Source organism: Hipposideros armiger, unplaced genomic scaffold, assembly GCF_001890085.2.
Source record: "Hipposideros armiger isolate ML-2016 unplaced genomic scaffold, ASM189008v1 scaffold_178, whole genome shotgun sequence".
NCBI classification, from domain to species: Eukaryota; Metazoa; Chordata; class Mammalia; order Chiroptera; family Hipposideridae; genus Hipposideros; species Hipposideros armiger.
Window position 1 is genome coordinate 2,084,111 of NW_017731528.1, and position 22,249 is coordinate 2,106,359.

Consider the following 22,249-nt stretch of genomic DNA (forward strand, 5'->3'; position numbering starts at 1 on the left):
ACACACACACACACACACACACACACACACACACACACGCACACACACACACGCACGCACCCCACGTACATATTACCACACAATATTTTCAGGGCTCCAGACATCAAGATGTTAGTGTAGAATGAGCTGAGAGCACAGGATTTAACCCTTTTACAGATAGACCGGAAACTGCTGAGGGATAAGAAACAGAAGCCAAAATGCACAGTACTTTCTCATTTGAATTACAGAAGCGTAGCTGACAGCCATGCTCATAATTTATCCTTAAATTCCTGTCCGGTTCATTTAAACAAAACAAGACTTTTTTCCTATTACACTATTTAATATGTTAACATTTTAATTAACTTCTGTGTTTACGTTCTTTCCACTAGGCCATGTTATTAGAACTTTGTAGAAATAACCAGCTGCAAAAGAAGCTAAATGCTGTACGATGTCACCTCTCCTGAACAGAGATAGATATTAAATAAGGCAACCAGTAGTCCTTATTTGGCCATTACACCATCTAGACTTCCTTGAAAAGTAGGCAAATCACCTCTAAGAATTTAAGTATAACAGATGTGTCTCAAAAGTAATGAAAGAGTGAGAGGACTTTACATGTGCCCTTTTCCTCCCATGTTTAAGTTCAACCGTGATACACACTGTGTTCTCAAGAGGCATAGGTGACACACAGATTATGAACGGGTGTGTGAGACAGACAGCACGGAGGGCTGATGCTTCAATGCGACAAGACGGCAACCCTGGTTCCCCGCTGAAGGCTCCCTTTCCTCGCACAGCACTTCTCTTACTTGTAGCAGCTCCCAGGCAAACTTCTAGCCACAAGGGCACAGAGGCAGGCGTGTGGGTCTGAAGAACGCGCCACTGCCAGGTGGTGAGAAGTGGCCCTCACTGGCAGGGCTGCACTGCTGAGGCGGATTGCTACCGACTTGCTCCCTGTGGGCTCGGGTGCTCTGCCTGCACCTGCCACTGTCGCCTGGTCCCCTCTGCCCTAAACAATGTCATAGGAGCAACAACAAGCTCACTGATCAATAACACTCAAAAGGTGACTTCAGTAGAGGCCAAGCTGAGCCAATGGCGGGCTGGGTACCTTCCCAGACCGTAAAAAAGATCCACTGGCACTTCAGCAAGTATTTATGAAATTGTGAGCCTCTACCACTCCACCTGCTTTTAAACCATGTCAGTGGATACAGCGCAGATGTGACAAATAGCTCTCAGACACACTGTTTGCTATTACTTCATTTGGGAAATTATTTAGCTTGCGGTTTTTTGTTTGTTTGTTTTTTGTTAATAATAAAGATGCTGTGTTAGAGATGAAATAAAAATACCTGGTGGAACCAGACCCTGAGATTTATATTGCTTTTGCTACAATAGACTCACACACACAATTTGAATTTTCCAAATTTTATGAAAGCTTCAGAAGCTAACTCCTAATACTTTAATTATTCAGCTATTCCAAAGCCTGATGGCATGGTTTTTACAAACTGTAATATCAGTGAAAGTTGATATGAGAGAAAAACATGATAATGTATCATTTTCACCTTTATTGTACACGAGTAAAATAATGACATCACAGTAAGAGGTGTGTGTACAGAGTAAAATTTTAACCAAAAGCAATCAGATATGGTGGTGCAGGAGATTATCACATATATTTTTAGGAAGCTGGGCATTTTTATGAGAAAGAAATCTAAGAAAATTTTAAAATGAAGATAACTGAGAATGATTTACAGACAAACTAGAGCAAATAGCCAACAAAATCTTTCATCGTTTTTGAACTGACATTAAAAATCATGGTGTGGGGAGAAATGACCTGGGGGTTTGATCTAGATGGTGGGTATAATGCTTATAATTCATAGGTGAATCCTCTAAACTTGTTTTGACCAAAGGGAAAACCAGACAAAAGGTAAAAAAGATATGACACCAAAATATACGTGATATGTGATAGAACTTACTGATGGATTTTTGCTCAACCCCACTTCCTGGCCACACAGAGAAAGGACGTGGACCAACTTCTCCTTTGTCCTCTTCTGGAAAAGAAACACACAGGCAGGTCATCATTCATGGCATCTTGTGACCGAATCTGCTCGAATGCTGTGGCACTGGCCACACAGGGCCACCACATTGGAAATATGGCCAGTGGGAACAGGTGTAAAAGACACGCAGATGTGGTTTAATAAAATGTAAAACGTCTCAATAATTGTAAAACATCGATTACGTGTTGACATCATAAAATTGTGGCTATATTAGGTTAAAGGAAATACGTTATTGAAATTCATTTTACCTGTTCCTTTTAACCTTTTTTTTAAGTGACTATTAGAAAATGTCAACTGAGGGTCACCTTCTGTGCTAATGGAAGTTTTCCCAAGGGCAGGGTCTGAAAATCAGTTCTAGCGTTCTGCAGTAGATATTTGTTCCTGCCCTTGATAATCAATCTTTCCTTGAACTGTACAACTTCTGGCATTAGCAAGGCTTTCTCACACCTAAATGAAATCTATTATGTTACAGCACAAAACTGTTTCCTCAAAGAGGAGACTGACTTTGTGCAGAGTTAAAGAAATTATTTGCAAGCCATTATTAAATCTTTCTCAATTTATTCTTCCTGAAGTCAAACAGATTTAGTTCCTTTTGGTTTTGTTCATAAACCTTACGTTTCAGCCCTTTAAGCATGGAGATTCCTCTATAGCCCATCACATTTCCAAGGACACAGATAAACCAGGTCCCAGAATGCTCGGTGGGTTGAGAATGGAAAGGAAGTAGCCAGGGCTCAGAAAGGTTAACGTGTGTCACTCTGCTCAAAGCCACCTTCCCACTCTGTTTAAAATGAGCTTTCCCTTTTAATCTGATTTCTGTTTGTGTGGAGACTGCTCAGAGGCCAGTGTCACTCACAGGCTTTCCCTCCTAATGGAACTTTGTTCACTGCATCCTTATTTCCAAATCAGAGAAGGAACACTCCATACAGTGTCTTTTTAGTGTTGAAGGAAGGCAAGAGGTTTGTAAACCATTCTCCTATGTTTTAGCGGGCATCTTGGGAAGGGTCGGTGCGTGGAATGTGGAACGTGGGATGGGTATATACTTTTCCTGTCTTTGCTGAGTCCCCAGTGAAGTGTAGTGGGCGCCCTCACTCAGAAACTCAGTGAGTGCTCACAGGACCTGCTGTGTTCCCACAGCAGGCGCTGTGCTGTGACCCGTTTCCCTAACCTTTGACAGTGAAGGTGAGTCCTGCGGGGCATGCAAAGTGCTTACCCTGCCTGGCACCCACTCAGGATGCTCCTGTCCCACTCAGGGGGCCCTGCCTCCCTCATACACGCTGCAAGTCCTGTTCTAGAATTGCTGTGGGTGTGGTGAGGGAATCGCCAGAGCCAGAGACCATGTAAGTTTGGGGCTGCCAGAGGTGGCTGCTGCCTCATATGGGAAAAGTCTGCCAGAGAATGACATCAGCAGAGAGGAAGGCAGGGCGGAGCATGGGAAGGGAGGGGACAGTGAGAAGGGGGAGCGGAAAGAGAGACAGACAGAGACACGGAGACAGACAGACAGACAGACAGACAGACAGACAGACACACACACACACACACACACAAAGAGAGAGACAGGCAGAGAGAGAGAGACAGACAGACTCATAGAGAGAGAAAGGGAGAAAGAGAAACAGACACACACAGAGAGAGAGAGAGAGGGAGGGAGAGAGAGAGAGAGAGAGAGAGAGAGAGAGAGAGAGAGAGAGAGAGAGAGAGAGAGACTCAGAGTCTAGGGGTCCAGGCCTTGAATTGATGTACTAGAATCCAACTGCACTTGAAGCCAAGACACATGAGTTAATAAATTCCTTTTCCACTTGAGGTAATTTTTCCCTGGGCTTCTGTCACATTTCACCAAAGAGCCTTATCATGCAGGTTTTACTTAACAGTGCGCTGTCATTGGTATGGTGACGCAGGCCCCACAGAGTGACAGTGGCCTGAATCTGTGATGACAGGTGTGCCTCACAGCACAGGGGCCGTGAGTGGAGAGCCCGCTCGGAGGAGAGCTGCCACAGTGTCATTGGAGAATCGATTGAGAACCAGGATGTGTTAGCTGGAGAACAGAGGATGCATGTGGGTGAGTGGCAGGGGTGGGAGCAGGGTTTCTTTAAATGGTGGAAGGACCGCCATGTATGAGAGACCCGATTTCACTTCTAAGCCTTAAGAAAAGCAGGACCAGTGTGTCAAAACAACAGTGTCAGACTCCAGCTCCATATAATGAACTGTTCAAGGATAAAGCGGGTGCCCTTGGAATGCCGTGATGTCCTCACCACTGGTGCTGACGCTCTGTACATGGGTCATTGGCAGGTCCCCTCCGCTCCCCCCAGGCCTGCAGGTCCAGGGCTCTATACCTGAGAATACTGGGGCCTCTTCCAGCTGACGGGAACGAGGACATTGGAGTTGGAGCCTGACGAGGTGGAGGATGTGCTCCGGGTGACTGCCACGGCCCTGGGCTTCCCGTCACGCCCAGAAGAGTTCTGCAGCTCATCATATCGCCTCCCGATGATGGGCGTCTTGAGAAAGAACACAAAAGCAATGTTACTCCACCTTATTTATAGTTCTGGGGTGTCTGGGGTCGCGCTACCTGGCAGCAGCCAAGAACTGCTTATTGGGTTACGAGTTAGAGATTTGTCCAACGTTATAAGCAGGCTCATTTTCCTGATGCTCAAATATACACTCTGAGTCATTTTGCATCTTCCACACCTTCCTACCCTCTTAGCAGCTGAAAACAAACCCAGCTGCTTGTTTTTAAACATGATTCAGAAACCACCAGTAAAGATTAGAAGCAAAACACTCAGGAAAACAAACACTCAGGTGTTTAAGCTTGAAAGAATGTCTCATAGTCCTAACAGGAGACTGGAAGTCCTCCCCTCTTCTCAATCTTTATGTAGTTTCAATCATTTAGAAATGTCTTTAAATGATTTCTACTTTCCAATTATTTAAATGATGAGGTCAGGGCCAGGGTCTCCCTTCCTGCATGTCGTGGAGTGTGGTGACAAGGTAGGCACCCCGAGCTCCAGTCCCTTCAGACCTGTAACAGCTGGTCTCGGGCTGTGCCGCTGGCTGGCACACACTTTCTGTACCTCTTTGGAACAGGGTAACCTTAAGTCAAAGAGGAAAAGTAGCTTCACCCGCCTCAGCAAGTAAAAAGAATGTTAAAAACTGAAAAGCATCGATTCGATACTTTCATATCATACACATACAAAATAAAGATGAAGGTATCACCATGGCTGCAGAATACGGAAATGAAGGGTCAATGAGAGCATGGTGTGAGAAAACCCAACCTGGGTACAACCTGCTTCACAGAGCAAGTCAGTCCTGGAGGGTTCCTTCAGTGAATTTATTCATTCAGCAGCATTGGAGAGTATTACGGACCCATCATGAATCAGACCCCCTTCCAGACCCTGGTTATAAAATGGACAGAGCATAGTTTCTGCTTTGCTGGGGCTTAGGGGTCATGGGGCAAGACACACAGGAACGTGAAGTATTTTTATACCTTCGATTAAAATGGTTAAGTACAGGGCACCCGAATGTTCGTTCCCAGACCAGCAGATAAATCTGACTACTTTCTGCCCGCTCTTCTCCCTGACTCCTTAGCTTGGTCCACTGGTCCCTCCCTCGGCACGCTCCTCTCCTCCAAGGCCAGAATTTAGATAATTTTATGGTTTAAAAAGCAGTGTGGCTTTGGGAAGCAAGCATGAAGGCAGGCTCTGTATTCCTGCAAGTCAGGGAACAAGGTCGTGATATAGAGACAGGATGTGATAGTTGTCAGCTAAAGAGTGAGTGATAGCCATGGTTTATAAGATCATTCCATTTTCAAATTACCTTTTTTTAAATCATTTTTTATATAACGGAGGCTAGCTTCTATTTCTAAGAGCTGCCAATCGAGAGCCCTCGTGCACTTGACACTCAGCTTGTTCTTATAAGCGAGCCAGTTCAGGCCTCAGAAGTCCTCGTGGCTCCAGGCCCCAACGCCTAACCTCTGGCACCACACATTCATGCTCAAGTTTACAGAGACAGGCAGCAGACCTCGGAAATGTCGAAGTGGAAGTCCAGGGTTTTCCCGGGTAGCTCCTTAGAAGCACTGGTCCACACTCGATGGATCTCCACCTTTGAGAGGTCGCTGTGCGGGTAGGATGGCAGAACCAGGCTGGCTGACCGAGAAACCACCAGCTTCAAGATGTTCAAAGCTTCTCTCCAGTGAACACTCTGAGGGAAAGAAAACACTTAATGATTAAAAGCAATTTCATTTTTTTTAAACCTGACATAATGCTAACAAGTGAAATGTCTCATGACCAGTCAGAATTCACTGATTTAAAACAGTGCAGGACATTCTGTGATAAGTAAAAGGCAAATGACATAAAAGGACAATTCATATATAATATGAGGTACATTTAGGAAACAAGCAAATAAAAAAGGACCAATTTTGTCCATATTCAAATACATTTAAAATAAGATATTATTTTTGCTAATGAGGTGCCTCCTTAATTCGAAAAAACAAAACAAAACAAAACAGAAAAAACAATCCCCAATGCATTTATGCAACTGACCACTCACTCTTCCTCAAAATTCTCCCCACCCCCAGTTTCTGGCCTTCCTTGGTCCTTCTCCTACTTCTCAGGCTCTTCCTGCCCCATTTGCTTCCTGGGTGCCTGACCTCTGCCCTCAGGCCTCTTGCTTTCTGCACTATGTCTTCCTCATGACCTAACCCCAGGAATCTGGGAGCTGTTCTTAACTCCTCTTTCCCTCCCTTCTGATAATCTGTCCTCTCTTCTCATGCCTGCTGGCACCCGCAGCTGAATCCTCTTTCTTCTTTCACCTCCCTTACCCCTTCTTCCTTCCCTTCCCTCCTTCTGCTTTTCAATTACAGTTGACATTCAATATTATATTAGTTTCAGGTGTACAGCGTAGTGATTAGACATTTATATAACTTATGAAGTGATCCTCCTGATAAATCCAGTACCCACCTGACACCATACATAGTTAATACAACACTATTGACTATGTTCCCTGTGCTGTACTTTACATCCCCGTGGCTATTTTATATACCAATTGTACTTCTTAATCCCTTCCCATTTTTCACCCAGTCCCCAACCCCCATCCCCTCTGGCAACCATCAGTTTGTTCTCTGTATCTATGAGTTTATTATTTAATGCTTAAAAGTGATTTTAAGCTAATTCCTCTTAAGTAATCCAGATGATGCACAGTCATTCCAAGATGATGTGTAGCCCTATTTAAAAAAAGAAAGCAAGGGGGCCGGCCGAGTGGCTCAGTTGGTTAAGAGCTCACTCAGGAGTGTGAGCTCTGAACAACAGGGTTGTGGGTTTGAGTCACAGCGTGAGCTGAGCTGCCAACAGGTGGCAGGATGGCTCAGCTAAAAATATATAAATAAATAAAATAAAAAAAGAAAACAAAATAGCTAATTTACTTTGAATTCAGTCAAAAATGGAAATATTTTTAGCCATTTTGTGCCTTTTACCTTTCATGTCTTTCCATAATTATAATTTTAAATATAATGCTGAAAAAATACAATTATTATACATTACTAATCAATGATTTTCAGGGGCGCACTGTCTTTTCATCACTTACCCTTACATACATATAAACAACAAATTACTCTGGAAGTCAGAAGTTTAAAAATATAATTATCTTTCATTCTTCATTAAGTGTTCTGTTTTGTTTGTTGACTTATTTAGTTCTTTAGATCCCACATGTGAGATCTGCCTGGACTCTTTCAAGGGCCCCTTAGCCTCTCTCCCCGTGGGCAGTTTCTACTCAAGGCTGGAACACCCACTCCAGCTGCAATGGTCTTTCTAGACCTCTTCAGGCCGCCCCCTGCCTGCGCCCCTTCGAGGCCTCCCTCTGGTGGGCAGGGCGGAGACCACACTCTGAGCAGGGCCACCTCCCATAGACCACCCCGGAGCTCCCCAAACTGGCAAGGCCTCTTAGCCTCTGTGCCCTCACTTATGCTACTCCCTCATCCTGGACTGCCCTTCCTCTCCTTATTGGCTTATCAAATGCCTACTCTTCCTGTAAGACTCACTTTACCATCTTTGTCTCTCTGACAACCCCCACACAGACTGACATGTGTCTCCCACAAAAATATTGAATGCAGATAAACCAATTGGATAAAAGTTATTATTATAATTTGCCTAGGTTTTAGGAAAAAAGCACATGATATAAAACATATTTCCTTTGCCATTGAGTTTGCGCAAGAGAGGTCATGCATTGACTGTGAATTTAGCTACCGTTCAAGAGAAGGTATCTAGTATCAGAGATCGCCCACAGGCCTAGGAAAGAATTGGCAGCCCAACAAAATCATGAAATGGGGCTGAGTTTGTAGTAAGATGTAAAGTGAACCTCTGTCTCCAGTGAGTGTTGAGAAGTGAGAAAGTGTTACCAAAACGCCTACCATGTGACACAGCTTTATTAGAGCAATGCAACCTGAAAAATGCAAACAGAAAAAAAACGCTTGGCAATCACTTTAAGCATGAGATAATATCAGCAAGTAATGTGATTGGTGAAATGAAGATGGAAAGAAATGTCCAAATTTGCACTAAATCACTTTGTCAGTGAAAACCTAAGAACCAAAGAAAACCTAGCATTTTCCCTTGAACTCTGAAACTCACCAAGTACACTCCTGAGACAAAATAGAGAACCGGATGAGATGTGGAGAGAAGGGTGTCTATGACCTTGAGCTTGACCCTTGGATCCCATGGTGGCCCCCACGGCCTGGGGTACCCCTTCTTTAGTCTGTGGTCATGTGTTTCAGATTAACTTCCAACCTCTAGAAACTTGCTCTGGTCTGTTTGCTCTCTACATTTTTCTTTTTCTTTTCTTTTTTTTTTTTTAAAGATTTTTTTATTGGGGAATTGGGGGGATGGGAACTGTGCTGGGGAGTTGGGGGAAGGGGAACAGACAAGTTGCTGTCGTTTTGTTCTTCAGTCTAGTTGTGGAGGACGTTGCTTCACTGGCCCAAGTTGGCACCATCATTGCACTCTTCCCGGCGAGGCAGATCAGTCGCCGGCTTCTGGACAGCCACTCACGCTGGCTGCTGGCTACATACAGTAGCCCATGGCAACCCACTGCCACAGGAGCTGCAGCCTATGCCGTCACTGGTGACTCACAGCAGCCCAGCTCCTGGTTGAGCTGTTGTTCAGCATCTTAGCTGTGGAGGGCAGTGTCACTGGCCCTCATATGTGGGATCCGAACTGGGGCCCTCTGGTGTCCCAAGACAGTTCTTAATCAATGCGCCACTCGGCCGGCCCTTAATTTTTCTTTTTAAAAAATTTAATTTCTTTCCTTTTTCCCTCTGGTAGTCTTGGATATGGCTTTGAAGAGCCAATCCGTGGGTGTTTGCTAGGCTTGTTTGCCAGTTTCCTGCTAGGAAGGGTACCCGTACAATGAAACAGAGGCACTGGCTTTTGAACTACGGGGACCTGGGTTTAAATGCCAGCTTCACTTTTACTAATGGAGATCTTGGGGCTAGTTTCTTTAAAAAAGAAATGTTTAAAGATGGTTTATTATAGAAATATTCAAATATACACAGAAACAGAGATCAGTAAAATGAACCCCCTGTAACTCTCGGTCACTCATTCACATGTCATCTGTTTTTACTCATCCCCCCAACATTTTGCACATGTTTGTTGGAGTGTTTTCAAGCACATTCATACAAGTTTCTTAATCTGAGTCCCCTCAACTCTAAAGCGGTGATCTGAGCCTCTGAATTAACCATTTGCATGTTGAAACACCTGGCCTCGAACCTGGGACATGCAAGTTCCTTCTTCTTCTTTGAAATGGGAGACTCCAAATAAGAGCCTGGCCCTGCCCTCCCCGCCAGTTGTGTGCTCTTAATACCCAACCTATAAGCTCCAAGAAGCAGAAATGTGTCCTTTAAAGGTGCACACGGGGCCTAGTCCTGTCTACTCAGCGTGGCTCTCAGGTGTGGTCAGCTCCCATGCTCGACTGCTCTGTGTTATGCATATCAGCAAACATTCACATGCCTGCCAAGCCAAGCTCCATGCAGGGCCGCTGTCCTGCTGGACCAACTGCAAGCATCCATCCACATGGGAGGTTACTGAATACTCACTTGCACATACTTCTCAATGGTCTTCAGGACTTCCACGTTAAACTGCTTTATGGAAATGACTGACAGGTCCATGTAGCTGAGCAGGCTGTAGATCACCTGGAGGAGCGGCTGCTGCATGGTGGGGAGGCCCTTCTCCAGCAACTGCGGGGGAGGACAGTGTGAGTCAGTGCTTATATGACTGCATGTTTCCTTAGAAGGGAAGAGAAAATCCCAGCTGCTGAGACATGAAGGTCTTAGCAAGGGCCACACAGGTAGGCTTGGATATGTAAATATGATATGTGCACAGCGGAAATCAACAAAAACCTCAAAAGGAAGGCATCACACACCACGAGTTGTCAAAAATCGCAAATGGAAACAAAAGATGCAATTTACCAGCCAGCAAGTTGGCAAAGATTAGAAACTGGTATTAAATAGTATTGGTGAGGATTGAAGATGTGCATTCTTACACATCAGTGGAAATGTAAATTGGGTGATCTGGCGATTAAGATCCAGAGTATTAAAACGGTTCAAACCTTTCCAAAGAGTCATTACATGTTTAGGAACATTTCCAAACCTAGAGATAAATACCGGGATTTCTGTATGAGATTTCAGCACGGCACTATTTATAATGGTAGACAACCCCCACACAAAACAAAACAAGAAGGCTCAAAGCAATTTAAATGTTGACCACTAGGAAAATGGATACACAAACTATGGTAAATTGTATAATGACACATCATGTAGTTAATAGAATGATATTTTTAGACATAGTAAAGGGTATCTGATAACATTAAGTGACAGGAAGTATATATAATTTCTATATAATAGATGCCAATTTTGGTGTGAATTTGTTATACAGCAACAACACTGGAAACAAACCCAACAAAATATTAATAGTGTTTCTCTCTAAAGAATATACTTATTGGGTGATTTTCTTTTATATTCATCTTTTATTTTTAACTTTTCTGTACCTTTAAATTTTTGTTTTGAACTTATACTGTGCTTTTATAATCAGAAAAAAATCAATGATACTTTCAGAAAGAAAAGCAAAAATAATGAGAAAATATATGTGACAGACATCATGATAAAAGATTACCATTCAAAGTGAAGAATTAATAGAAATGATTCAAATAAACACTGAAGTTTATTTCAAATGTGCTCAGAAGAAATAACTGAGCAGTTAACACATGAGGAAATAAACAATTGTGCAAATTGGAAGTGTGGAAAAATGAACATATTCACTAGAAAGGAAACATTTAAAGAGAATACTTTTAAAGTACCAATAAAATATTAAACTGAAAGAAAAGGAATAAATATAATGACAGCATTTAGTGGGGGTAGGGGAAAACAAGAATATTTATGCAGTGTTTGTAGTATTATAAATTGGGACAACCTCTGTGAAGACCAATTCTAAACATGTGGAACTAAGCAATATAGCCACATAGCCATGCCCTTTACCTGGGTAGTTACTTTGCGAAATACCACCAGAAGAAGTGATCCAAATATCTGATAAAAAGTCTACATAAAAGGACCATTTGTAATCGAAAAAAACATGAACACGAACAATAAAAGGGAGATGCTGAAGCAAGCTGTGTTATGTTCATCTGATAGAATGCCACAGTTATTCAAAGTGACACGGTGGGAAATATGTCAACACATGGAAATACACACAAGGTCAGTGTAAGTGAGCAGGGCAGGTTTGATGGAAACACTGACCACAGCTACAGAAAATTATCTGTATATGCATGACCAACACCCGTGAGAATATGTCAGCAACTGAGATAGGAGTTAATATGCATTATATATGGTGGGAAGTTAAGTTCACAGTACAAATTTTAGTGACAATTTGTGATAAGGGCTGAATAGAACAAATTGGGTAATCTATCTTTACTTATATTTTTATTGTGGTAAAATATATATAGCATAACATTTACCATTTTAACCGTTTTTGAGTGTGCAATTTAGTGACATTAAGCATACTCATGTTGTGCAGCCATTGCCACTATTCATTTCCAGAACTTGGTCATCATCCCAGCCAGAAACTATAAAACAGTAACTCTCCATTATCCCATCCCCAGCCCCTGGTAAGCAAAATTCTGCTTTCTGTCTCTATGAATTCGCCTATTTCATGTACCTCATATAAGCAGAATCATTACAAATATTACATATTTGTCCTCTTGTGTCTGGCTTATTTCAGTTAGTGTAAGGTTTTCAAGGTTCATCTATGCTGTAGCCCCCCGTGTCAGTATTTCTTTCCTTTTTAAGTCTGAATAATATTCCTTGTATGTATCTACCACATCCCATTAGTAGTTTTGAAACTGTTATGTGTAGCCATCCAAACCAGTATTGCCTCCTTGCTGTCTCACACATCACCTTTGTAAAAACAGGCACCACCTGCCTTCGTATCCAGGGTGTTTATGTCATTTATCCTGCACTTCCTGTGTGCTGACATGAGTGTGCTGGCTTAGTCACTCTTGTGGAAACAGATGTGACCAAAGTGATAATAAGAAGTAGCCAGGTGACACTTATGAGAGGTTCTTTAATGTGCTGGGGATGGGGGGAAGGAAAGAGCAAATGAATCTTGGGCTGTTGACAGTCTGAGCACAGACCACACGTAATGATCAATGTTGCAAATCAGAATCCTGCAGGACTCATCATAAATGCTGTTGGATGGGGCAAGTGCCTTCTCCTGGGGAGAGCCTTTCAGAAAGTGACTGATTCTTTAACCTATCTGTGTTCTGAGTGGGTCACATAACTGAAGAAAATTGAGAATAGCTGTCCTCACCACTTCCGAAAAGGCCTGGCAGAGGGACGAATGCATTTCCCCAGAGAAAAGCACACTCAGAATGCTAGACGAGGGCGCTGCTCTCTGTTGTCTGCCTCATGGATTTCATGATCTGTGCACTAAGCTATTGGGGACCAGAGGTGCCAAATGGAATACATTTCATCATGTTTCAACACAACGCTACACATTTCTAGCACTAGCGTCCACAGAACTCAGAGTAGAGGTCTGTACTAGGAACACATTTGTAGGAGGACAAAAATCCCATTTTTAAAAGCAAACACAAAAGATGTAGATAAAAAGATTGTTTCAAAATGTATGCTTCAAGAGGGTGTTTAGGGAAAACAGCCATTGAACATATCAAGCCACACAGGAACCTCTGAAATAAGATTTGAACACCCAGAGTAATTAGGATAAAATATCCCATTGCTGCCCCATGCTGATAGGTGTCCGTGGAGTAAATAGAAGGTTAAGCTTGGGGGCAGCTAGGCCTCGGTTCAAATGCTGGCTCGGCTGCCTTAAACGGAGGGCAGATAACTGAATGTGGCCAAGCCCCAGATTCTTCTTTATAACAGTGTCATATACCTCGCTGGGTTGTTGTGAGGATTTAAAGTGATTCCAACACATCTATGAAAACATTTAATGGGTGCTCAATAAATGAAGTGTATTATCATCAGCTCCGTATAAATATTTTACCCATGGAGACTATAACAGAGTTTATCCTTTGTTGAAGAGCTTACCTCTGCCAGGTAGGTAACCATGTTCAAGGTAACTTCAGCATATGCCTCATGCAGGTACCTGCAGACCACGTTGACCCAGGTGGCGCAGTCTCTCGTGTAGCTGTGTGTCTTATAAAGAGTCATGACGTGTGCGAGATTAGAAAGTTTGGGGTTCTTCTCTTCCAAACAAACCTTATAGGAGAGGAAAACCAGTCAGGGATAAAATAGCCTGAGGAATAGGGAGAAATGTTAGCAATTTTGGTAGAAGTCCTGGCAGTCAGGAAAACAAACTGACATACAGTAAAACCTTGGATTGCGAGTAATGTGGTTTGCGAGTGTTCCGCAAGATGAGCAAATATTTCTAATACATTTTAACTTGGTAAACAAGCGATGTCTTGCAATATGAGTAGTTTGTTTCCAGAATGAATTATGCTCGCAAACCAAGGTTATTACTGTATTATTTTTTTGGTAGGCTGTGTAAGTGCTTATTATATTAGTTAGCTAATATAATTTTCAAAAATTCTTTCCACCTGCTTTCTCAGTAATGAAACCAAAAGTGACAGTGTGCATTGGCCACGCAGCATGCAAGTGAGCAGTGATGTCAATTACTGTATTTGGGCTTTGTGAAACTCACTGCCCTCTCCGGGCCTGGTCATTTTGGTCCAACATGGGGCCTTCCGGGAAGCCTGGATGGATCTGCCTGGGTGTGGACCCCTAAGCCATACCTGAGCAATCCTTTCGGCCACATCCTTGCAGAACTGATTGGGGCTTTCAAAGTGCTGAATCAGCTGGGGCAGGAGACACAGGACATTCAGAGGAAAGCCTGGATTAGAGCAGATACAATGGAGACAGCTGACTACGGTGCATTTTAGCTGTCAACAGTGGGGAAACACATTACAGATTTTATTTTGATGTCAGGCAAATGCAATCTTTGGAAGCGGCTTTAATATGATCTAACAAAACCCAGGAAAAATGTACAACCATAATTTTAAAAAGCAGAATAAAAAGACCTGAAGAAGTATTTTGAAATTTTATCGCGAAACATATTTTAAGGAAAACCTGTATGAGAGAACTTAAGCCCATCAATTTAAGTCTTATTCATGTAATCAAAAAGACTCTAAAATGCTGAGGAATGGCTTAATACCACTGTGTTAAGCTCTAACTTCATGAAAAGAATCCTGGGCCACATGCCATGGTTGTTAAAAATCTAGTTTGTTGATTTGACTTAATTCAGAATAGGGAACTGAGAGAATTTTCAAGTGGAAGAGAAAGGAAAAATTTAAGAGTTAAGAAAAATGAAAGTAAATATTTATACAAGAGCAATGGGATAAACTAACAGTAATTGATCTGGAAAGCATAAAGAAATGACCAATATCTTATATGTTACTTCTGCCCTTTCTGTTATTGCCTTAAAAATATCTTCTAAAATATACGCAATTAAATAATTAAAGAATGTTAGTACATTATATAAAATTTTGAAAGAAAAACAAACGAGTCCCAAGGAACCATTTCTCAGCAGAACTGCTAAAATCAGTAAGCCCACCTTATCTTACTACATGAAATGTGGACACAACACCACCCAAAACTGTGAGAGAGGGAGCGTGTTGGCTTTACCGATGGCTTGGGATGAGTCCACCATGGATACTTTGGACACTGGCGTCAGCAGACTGAAGAGCTGCAGGGTCAGGTCCGTGGTGGTGAGGGAGGTGAACCCTTTCAACAGCAGCTGCTGTAACCCGGAGAAGTCTGCCCATTTTAGCTGTGCCTGGAGTTTCTCGAGTTTTTCTCGGTTCTCAGCTTTATCGAGTGGCATGTGAGCAAGCAGTCTGTTTAGCAGCCTTAAGGCCATTAGGTATTCAAACTCAAAATCAGATTCCATCAGGGCCACTGTGACCCAAAAGATGGTGGCCAGCAGGTTGGTTGGGTGGTTTATGTGTGATGGGTCTGTGAGGCTGTCCTTCAGGAAGGATGAGCTTCTGGTTTTTGAGGAGAGGCCTTGCTGGGTACAAGCCTGGATTCTGTCCAGTGTGGCACTCCGAGGTGGGTCTGAGGACCGGTCGATAACGCCAAACTTCTTGGGCACAGAGAAGCTTCTTTGATGCCGGCTCCGTTCTGTAGTTGCTGTGTTGCCACTGGCTGTCCCAGGGTTCACATTCAGCTGTCCTGTGCTTTTTCTGCTTGCTGTTAGTTTACTGCTGGAGCTTAAATCTGGTGATGAAGAGCTGGGTATAAAAATAGAAATGCTCAATAGAAAGCCAACATGCTTCAGTGAAAAGCCTGTCCTTTTAAGAGCCACTGACGAACAATAAGGGAGGGACATCATTCTTTGAGAATACTACTTTCTATTCATTTTTTCTACATTCACTTATTAGGGATACATTCACTTATTCTTAAACTTAGAGGGATACATTCACTTATTCTTAAACTTAGAGCTATGATAAATAAAAGTTAAAAAGCTTAACAAGAAAATCAAACTTAACTCACCAACAAAACCTAATACTAACTTCCATTTAGTGAAAGGTTAAAGAAATAAGCAATTGGTCATAAAGTTTACTGATCTTTCTTTTCTTTTTTTGGTTTCTTTTTGAGTAGGAGTAATTATGGAAAAAAAATGCTCCTGATAGGTACAAACTTTAATATTATATTAACTGACTGATAAGAAGATCAGAAATGAAAATGATTATCTGGAAAGAAAAAAGTAAATATTTGAGTCAAAGGAAGATTTTTGCACTTATAAAAATGTATATTTCAGGCTGAAAAGGTAAATTCTTCATCAACATTCCTGATAAATTTGGCTGATTTAAATAAATCTGTAGGCTTATAAGAATAAATACGTGTGGTGTTAGTAATCACATTAAGCTTATCTAGCCATAAAAAAATGTTCAACTTAAAAGTGAAATAAGACCCAATGTGATATATTACAACATTACTGACTCAATTTCAAGCAAGATGAACTCAATTATACAAACAATATGGAATCATGGGTGATTTGAAATGGGTTATTAAACATTGACAGGAGTAAAAGGAATTAAAAAATATAAAAGACACTAAGTATTTTACAAGTAAAATCAACATTTATTCCAACTGTTTTTATAGTGATGGTTCAGATGAGTTTTGTATAATTCATTTAAAAAATAATATTTAGTTTTAGTTTCTGTTTATAATGTAATAGGATATTATATAAAATTTTAAAAAATACTCAAAGACATAAAAAAGAAAATGAAACATTAATATTTGCATTACTTAGATATAGCATTTGGTGTTTATCTTCCTGACATTTAAAAATATTTATATAGTGTGTGTGTGTGTGTGTGTGTGTGTGTGTGTGTGTGTGTGTGAAATACAGAGCTGCATTATATATGATAATTTCCCTTTTTTAACTTAAGAAAATGTTATACATACTTTTTTAGGTCACAGTTGACTTTGAAAACTAGATATGATCTTTGGACTTTGCCCAAATTCTGGGCATCTCCCAAATATTCAGTACAGTATATTGGGTCTCAAAATGTCATTAAGCTGGTTCTCACCGAGATAGTACAGCTAGGAGATCACTGTTCTTCAAGCAGTCAGACAAGTTATCCACGGCAGCTTCCAAAGTCAGGAGTGCTTCCATTACGTAACCCTGCCAAGCACGCAAAGAAAACATCTCATGCTGCTTAGAACTGCTGTTAACTTCTTGGGCATAAGTTTAATTAACGCAAATTCTAATATTTTAATCATGTTGATATCATTGAAAGCTAGACAGTCATTGCTACATTAATTTACAAAGTCTAAATACAAATTTTAAGGGCCACTGAGGAAACTCAGATGGCTTAGGAGTTAGCAGATAATCACAAAGATTTATTCCCTAGGTCTGAGGTCCTCCACAGATCGATCTCATTGAAACCCCACAGGGAGGGGGTAACACCGAAGGTGGCAGGCATGGCCTGTGGCTGAGAGGGATGGCAGGCCTTTGAAATACAGAGCTGCGATGTCTGAAAGCCAAAGATTAATGGATGAGGTGTGAGGGAGGAGGTCTGTGCCTCAGTGGCATTTTAAACAGCACTATTCAGGGCCAGAAGGATGAAAAGAACCTAGAGTCTATAGTTGTGCAGGCCTCCTGAGAGGCAGGCACATTTCTGATGGAAAATAAGGGCTTGGCCCAAGCTACAGGGCTGATAATGCCCTTGGCTTTCAACCTGCCCAGCTCCCCAGTCTCTGGTCTATACCTACAGGGTCTTCTTGTGGCATCTGCTCTTTCCATCACTTCTTCAGCTCTTCTCAGTTTACTGAAGGCTGACCACACAGAGAGGGGTGATGCTTTGCACAAATACAATAAAGATCCCTTCTCTGGGTGGGGACATTGAACAACTGTGTCCTAGGTTGGTGGCAGAAAAACCAAACAATACAAAAAAACTTTCCTGTCCCCCATGAAATAAAACCAACAACAAAGAAGAGTCACTGAAGAATGTTCAGTTGTCAGCTTGAATAAGACAGATACTATCCATGGAACTTCTAGAACAATGCTCCTGGGGATACTTTTTATAGATATAAAAGTCAACCTCTTAAAATTTTTAATAAACTGTACATGTCCAAAGGGCTGGAATAATTGACAAGAGAAAGAAGGCTCCGAGAAAGGTGTTACCTCCATAGCTCTGAAATGAGAGAGCAGTATGTGTTCATTGGTCTTTCCTCCCCTACCTGAATCTCGTCGCCATGTTCTCCAATCACCTCCACCAGTCTCGAGAGAAGGTCAGACAAGGCATGTGCTGACAGCGGTTGTTTGAGGGCCCGGAATATCTGGAAAGACCGACAGGCATAGTGCCTGGAAGAGCTTGCTAGGGCTGTCTGCAATGCAACTTCACTCAGGTGTTGTTCCAGATGGAAGCCTAGGGCACCGAGAGGCCAGAGATCGGGTCAGCCGCCACTCTGCAAACTGGGGCAATGGTTCTCTCGAGGCCTAAACAGGATCACTACAGAGTCACCTCCTGATGGTACTTATTCATACATTAACCACAAAAAAACCACTCTCTCTCTCTCTCTCTCTCTCTCTCTCTCTCTCTCTCTCTCTCTCTCTTCTCTCTCTCTCTCAATAAATCTTAAGGAGGCATAGTATAGTAGAAAGAGTCAGAAGCTTTGAAGCAAGATGGGCCTTGTTTTGAATTAGATTTTGGGAGTCTGGAAAAGAAAATTACTCTCTCTATGCACCTGTTCCCTTATCTTTAATTTGGGAATAATATAATAGCATCTATCTAGCAGAATTGTTGTGAAAATTAACATAAAAAGTGCTTAATACAGGGTGTCATACATATGTGCTCACAAGTATATTACTACACATTACGCTATTCTTCTGTTATTCTTCAGTACCACTTTGTACATGAATACTTTCACTCCTTTATTTATAAGAGAATTTGTAAGAAACCAATTTTCTGAGTACTTGTGTATGTATTGAATGCTGTTAGTGGATCTAGTCAACTCTAAACACAGCCAAGGCCTGGGCCAAAGTCTTGGCTCTTCACAATAGTCTATGAATACATGGATATCGAAATGTAGATACTGCAAAGAAGGCAGCTATCACTTAAACCTTCACTGGAATATGTCTTCTTCCAATAGCATGAAGGGAGTCTGCCATCAGAAAACCACTTGACCAGGCAGAAATGATGGTGTAAAGCCCATTACACTGTATGCGTGCTCTGCCTCTGTGCAGGGAGGCCTGGCTGAAGGGTCAGAGGGCATGATGAAAACAGCAGTCTGGGCTGTCTCTGTGGCACATTTGATTGTCATATGAAAGCAGGCCAGGCGGATAATTCAGTGTCATTGTTCATAGCTGCCGCTTGGCTGTTTGACCCTAGGAACACGTCGGCTATACAAGAAAATGCTCCTGTACAGTGAACAAAGCATCTTGGAAAGTGGACTCAGGCAAATCCAGGGTGATAAATGTGGGATGAAACCCACATGGGCCATTTCACAATTTATGAATGGGTCATGTTTCAAAATAGTTCTTTATGTCTTTATTTGGTTTGTCAAAACATGTTTTCCTCAAAGCATTTTATATGTGGAAGTTAGGTCCATGAACAAAAGCTTACTGAAATCATAACATGCCTGAAGATGAGAACTATACTAGGAGGACTGTAGACTCTACCACCACGATGACAATCGCCTTTGGGGTAAGCTAATTAATGTGTGGTCACAGAATGGACTACATTTCCCAGCCTCCCTTGCAGTTAGGAATGACTAACCAGTGGATGTGGGAAGAAGCACTGGATGCCATGTGAAATTCTGTGAGTGACCCTACTCTCACTCTCTTCCTCCTCCTGCTGGCTGGACACAGGGGATCCAATGAGCCTCTGAGCCTAGGGGGTGGCAGAGCCACAGGTTAGGGGGGGGGGTCCTCTGAGCACCAGGAGGAAGAACGCCTGCTCAGCCTCCACACTGAACCGTTATGTAATCCAGAAATAACCTACTGTGTTGAGCCTCTGAGCTCTGGTGGTTGTTTGTTACAGCAGCTATGCCACCCTGACAAATACAAGCGTTTCCAGGAACACATTTTATTATGCTGTAGCAGAACCAGACAGAAAGTGGAGATGCAAAAACAAACTGTAGTGGGTAAGATATCCTGACTTCAAGCAGCCCAAAGACCCGCTGAGAATACAGCATAGGCATTCTTATGTTTTCTCATTTTTATTAACCTCATACAATTAAAAGTGTTAGACAAATGAGTAACTCACATACAAAGAGTAAATTCCTTTCTTTGGGCTATGTTCAATTATTAAGTGAGTTTTAAGTGGGGGGAATACCAATATATGAGGTCTTCATATTTCAAAGAAATTCCACAGGGAAACTCAAAACTGGAAATGGCAATCCTATTTCTGGAACAACGTTCCCATTTCTCTTTATCAGTATATATATTTTTTAATAATGAAAAGAGATGTAGCTAATCTGGAATGTTTCAAACTGTGAAATGTGCTAATTATCAGAGCAGCTGCAAAGCTGTGAGCATATTTAGTGTGTCCAGCCAGGTGCGTGAAAAAGGTAGGAATAGTTAATTATTCCATCATGCTGATAAACCACATTTAAATTTCACACACGAATGAGCCCAGGCAAAGGTGAATCCAGATGGAATTCAGCTACGGACTTCAATGTTATGATGCTATTATAGCCTAAATAGGAATCACGCTGTGTTCAGAATAGTCAGTGCTGATTGGCTCAGGAATTGTTAGCAAATATTTTTAAAAGCAAAAACATTTCATCACAAAATTCTTTTTTTAAAAACCAGTTTGCAAGGCTGACAATTTCTCACCATTGAGTCTGCATCTAATCAATTAATGATTTACTTCTCATTGCCTTCTTTAAATAAAATTAATATTTTAGGCACAGTTTAATTCTAGTAATGTAATGAAGCAAGGAGAAGAGTGATTTTGGGGAAATTATTTGATAGAGCATAAGGTATACATGACATTAACAACAGTCAGTTAGGCACATCTGAAATAAACTTCAACATTCCCCTAGGTATATTCTTTTGCTATCCTACACATACTCCCAAATGTGTAGAAAGATGGGGAAGAATGAACTTCACTACAGAGAAATTCTGAAAGTGGGTTTGGGGAAATGGGATGAAGTACCTGATTTAGAATCTTTAAATACGGACACGACGTGGCGTAGAAAATTCGTGAGCTGTTCAGCACTCTTTGAATTTTGATTTTTGGGCGTGATGTCTTCATGGCACCAAAGTGGACCAAATGCCCTGAAACAAAACACACACAGTGTCAAAAATACAACTGTGAATTTTGCATTTTTAAAACTATCTATGCAGTCTTAACTCTGAAGGTGCAATATATGTTTCTAAAATGTTACTAATTTATTTCCAGGGTTAATTACAGTCTTATTTAAGAGCATACTCAAAACAGGCCGAGCTAATGTGGAGACATACTTTTCTTATGTTTTACTCACCAAACCAAAAGCTCATGACATTTAATCATAAAATGAAAACCTCTTCATTCACCAGAACAGTGTTTGGCACATAACAGATGCCCCAAAAGTGTTTGTTAAATAAAATGATATAAAATATTATGTACAATATAGATTTAGATGCAAACTTGATTTCCATTTGTGTGCATCTGTGGAGAAAATGCGTTCCTGAGGATCACATCATCAGGTGTTCCTGAATACTGTAGAACCAAATTGGAGACATAGCCTCTGTCATCTACTGGGTTTTCGTCAGTGAGAACACGATGGGGCCAGATGTGAGGGTTTCAGAGAATGCCCTTCCTAACACGTGGCAATGTGTGAGTGGTGACAATAAAGCATTCAGGACACTGACGTCCCCTGTGTGTAGGCACCATCAGGCCTTCCTAAGTTTCCTGTACATTGAGTTCCCCAGGAAACTGACAGCTATGCAGAACACCCTGAATCGTTAACTGATGAAAGAAAATGGCTTGCTTCCTTCCTTTCTTCCTTCCTTCCTTCCTTCCTTCCTTCCTTCCTTCCTTCTCTCCCTCCCTCCCTCGTTCCCTCCTTCCTTCCTTCCTTCCTCCCCCACCCCTCTGTTTACATTAATTGAAGCATTAGTTGAAGAAAGAGAGATCCTGTGAGATATCAGGTAACACACATACTTTTGCACATGTGCTGGACCTCGGGGTACTAGGAACCCTGAAGCTGAATTGTCCACTAAAGAACCAGAAGGCCTGAAAAATGAAATTGC

General features: G+C 41.8%; 1 protein-coding gene across 10 annotated transcripts in view; it reads right to left on the reverse strand.

Annotated features, from left to right (window-relative positions):
- FRY (FRY microtubule binding protein) overlaps window positions 1–22,249 on the reverse strand; it is a 456,767-nt gene that overhangs the window by 55,358 nt on the left and 379,160 nt on the right. For all 10 annotated transcript variants that reach the window (XM_019652358.1, XM_019652349.1, XM_019652352.1 and 7 more), the window contains 10 exons: window positions 21,171–21,292; window positions 18,250–18,437; window positions 17,097–17,191; window positions 15,184–15,791; window positions 14,295–14,392; window positions 13,591–13,761; window positions 10,090–10,230; window positions 6,030–6,209; window positions 4,352–4,513; window positions 1,944–2,018 (listed from right to left, as the gene is read on the reverse strand). In XM_019652358.1, coding sequence (XP_019507903.1) covers window positions 1,944–2,018; window positions 4,352–4,513; window positions 6,030–6,209; window positions 10,090–10,230; window positions 13,591–13,761; window positions 14,295–14,392; window positions 15,184–15,791; window positions 17,097–17,191; window positions 18,250–18,437; window positions 21,171–21,292 — 1,840 coding nt within the window. The remainder of the gene's footprint in view (window positions 1–1,943; window positions 2,019–4,351; window positions 4,514–6,029; window positions 6,210–10,089; window positions 10,231–13,590; window positions 13,762–14,294; window positions 14,393–15,183; window positions 15,792–17,096; window positions 17,192–18,249; window positions 18,438–21,170; window positions 21,293–22,249) is intronic.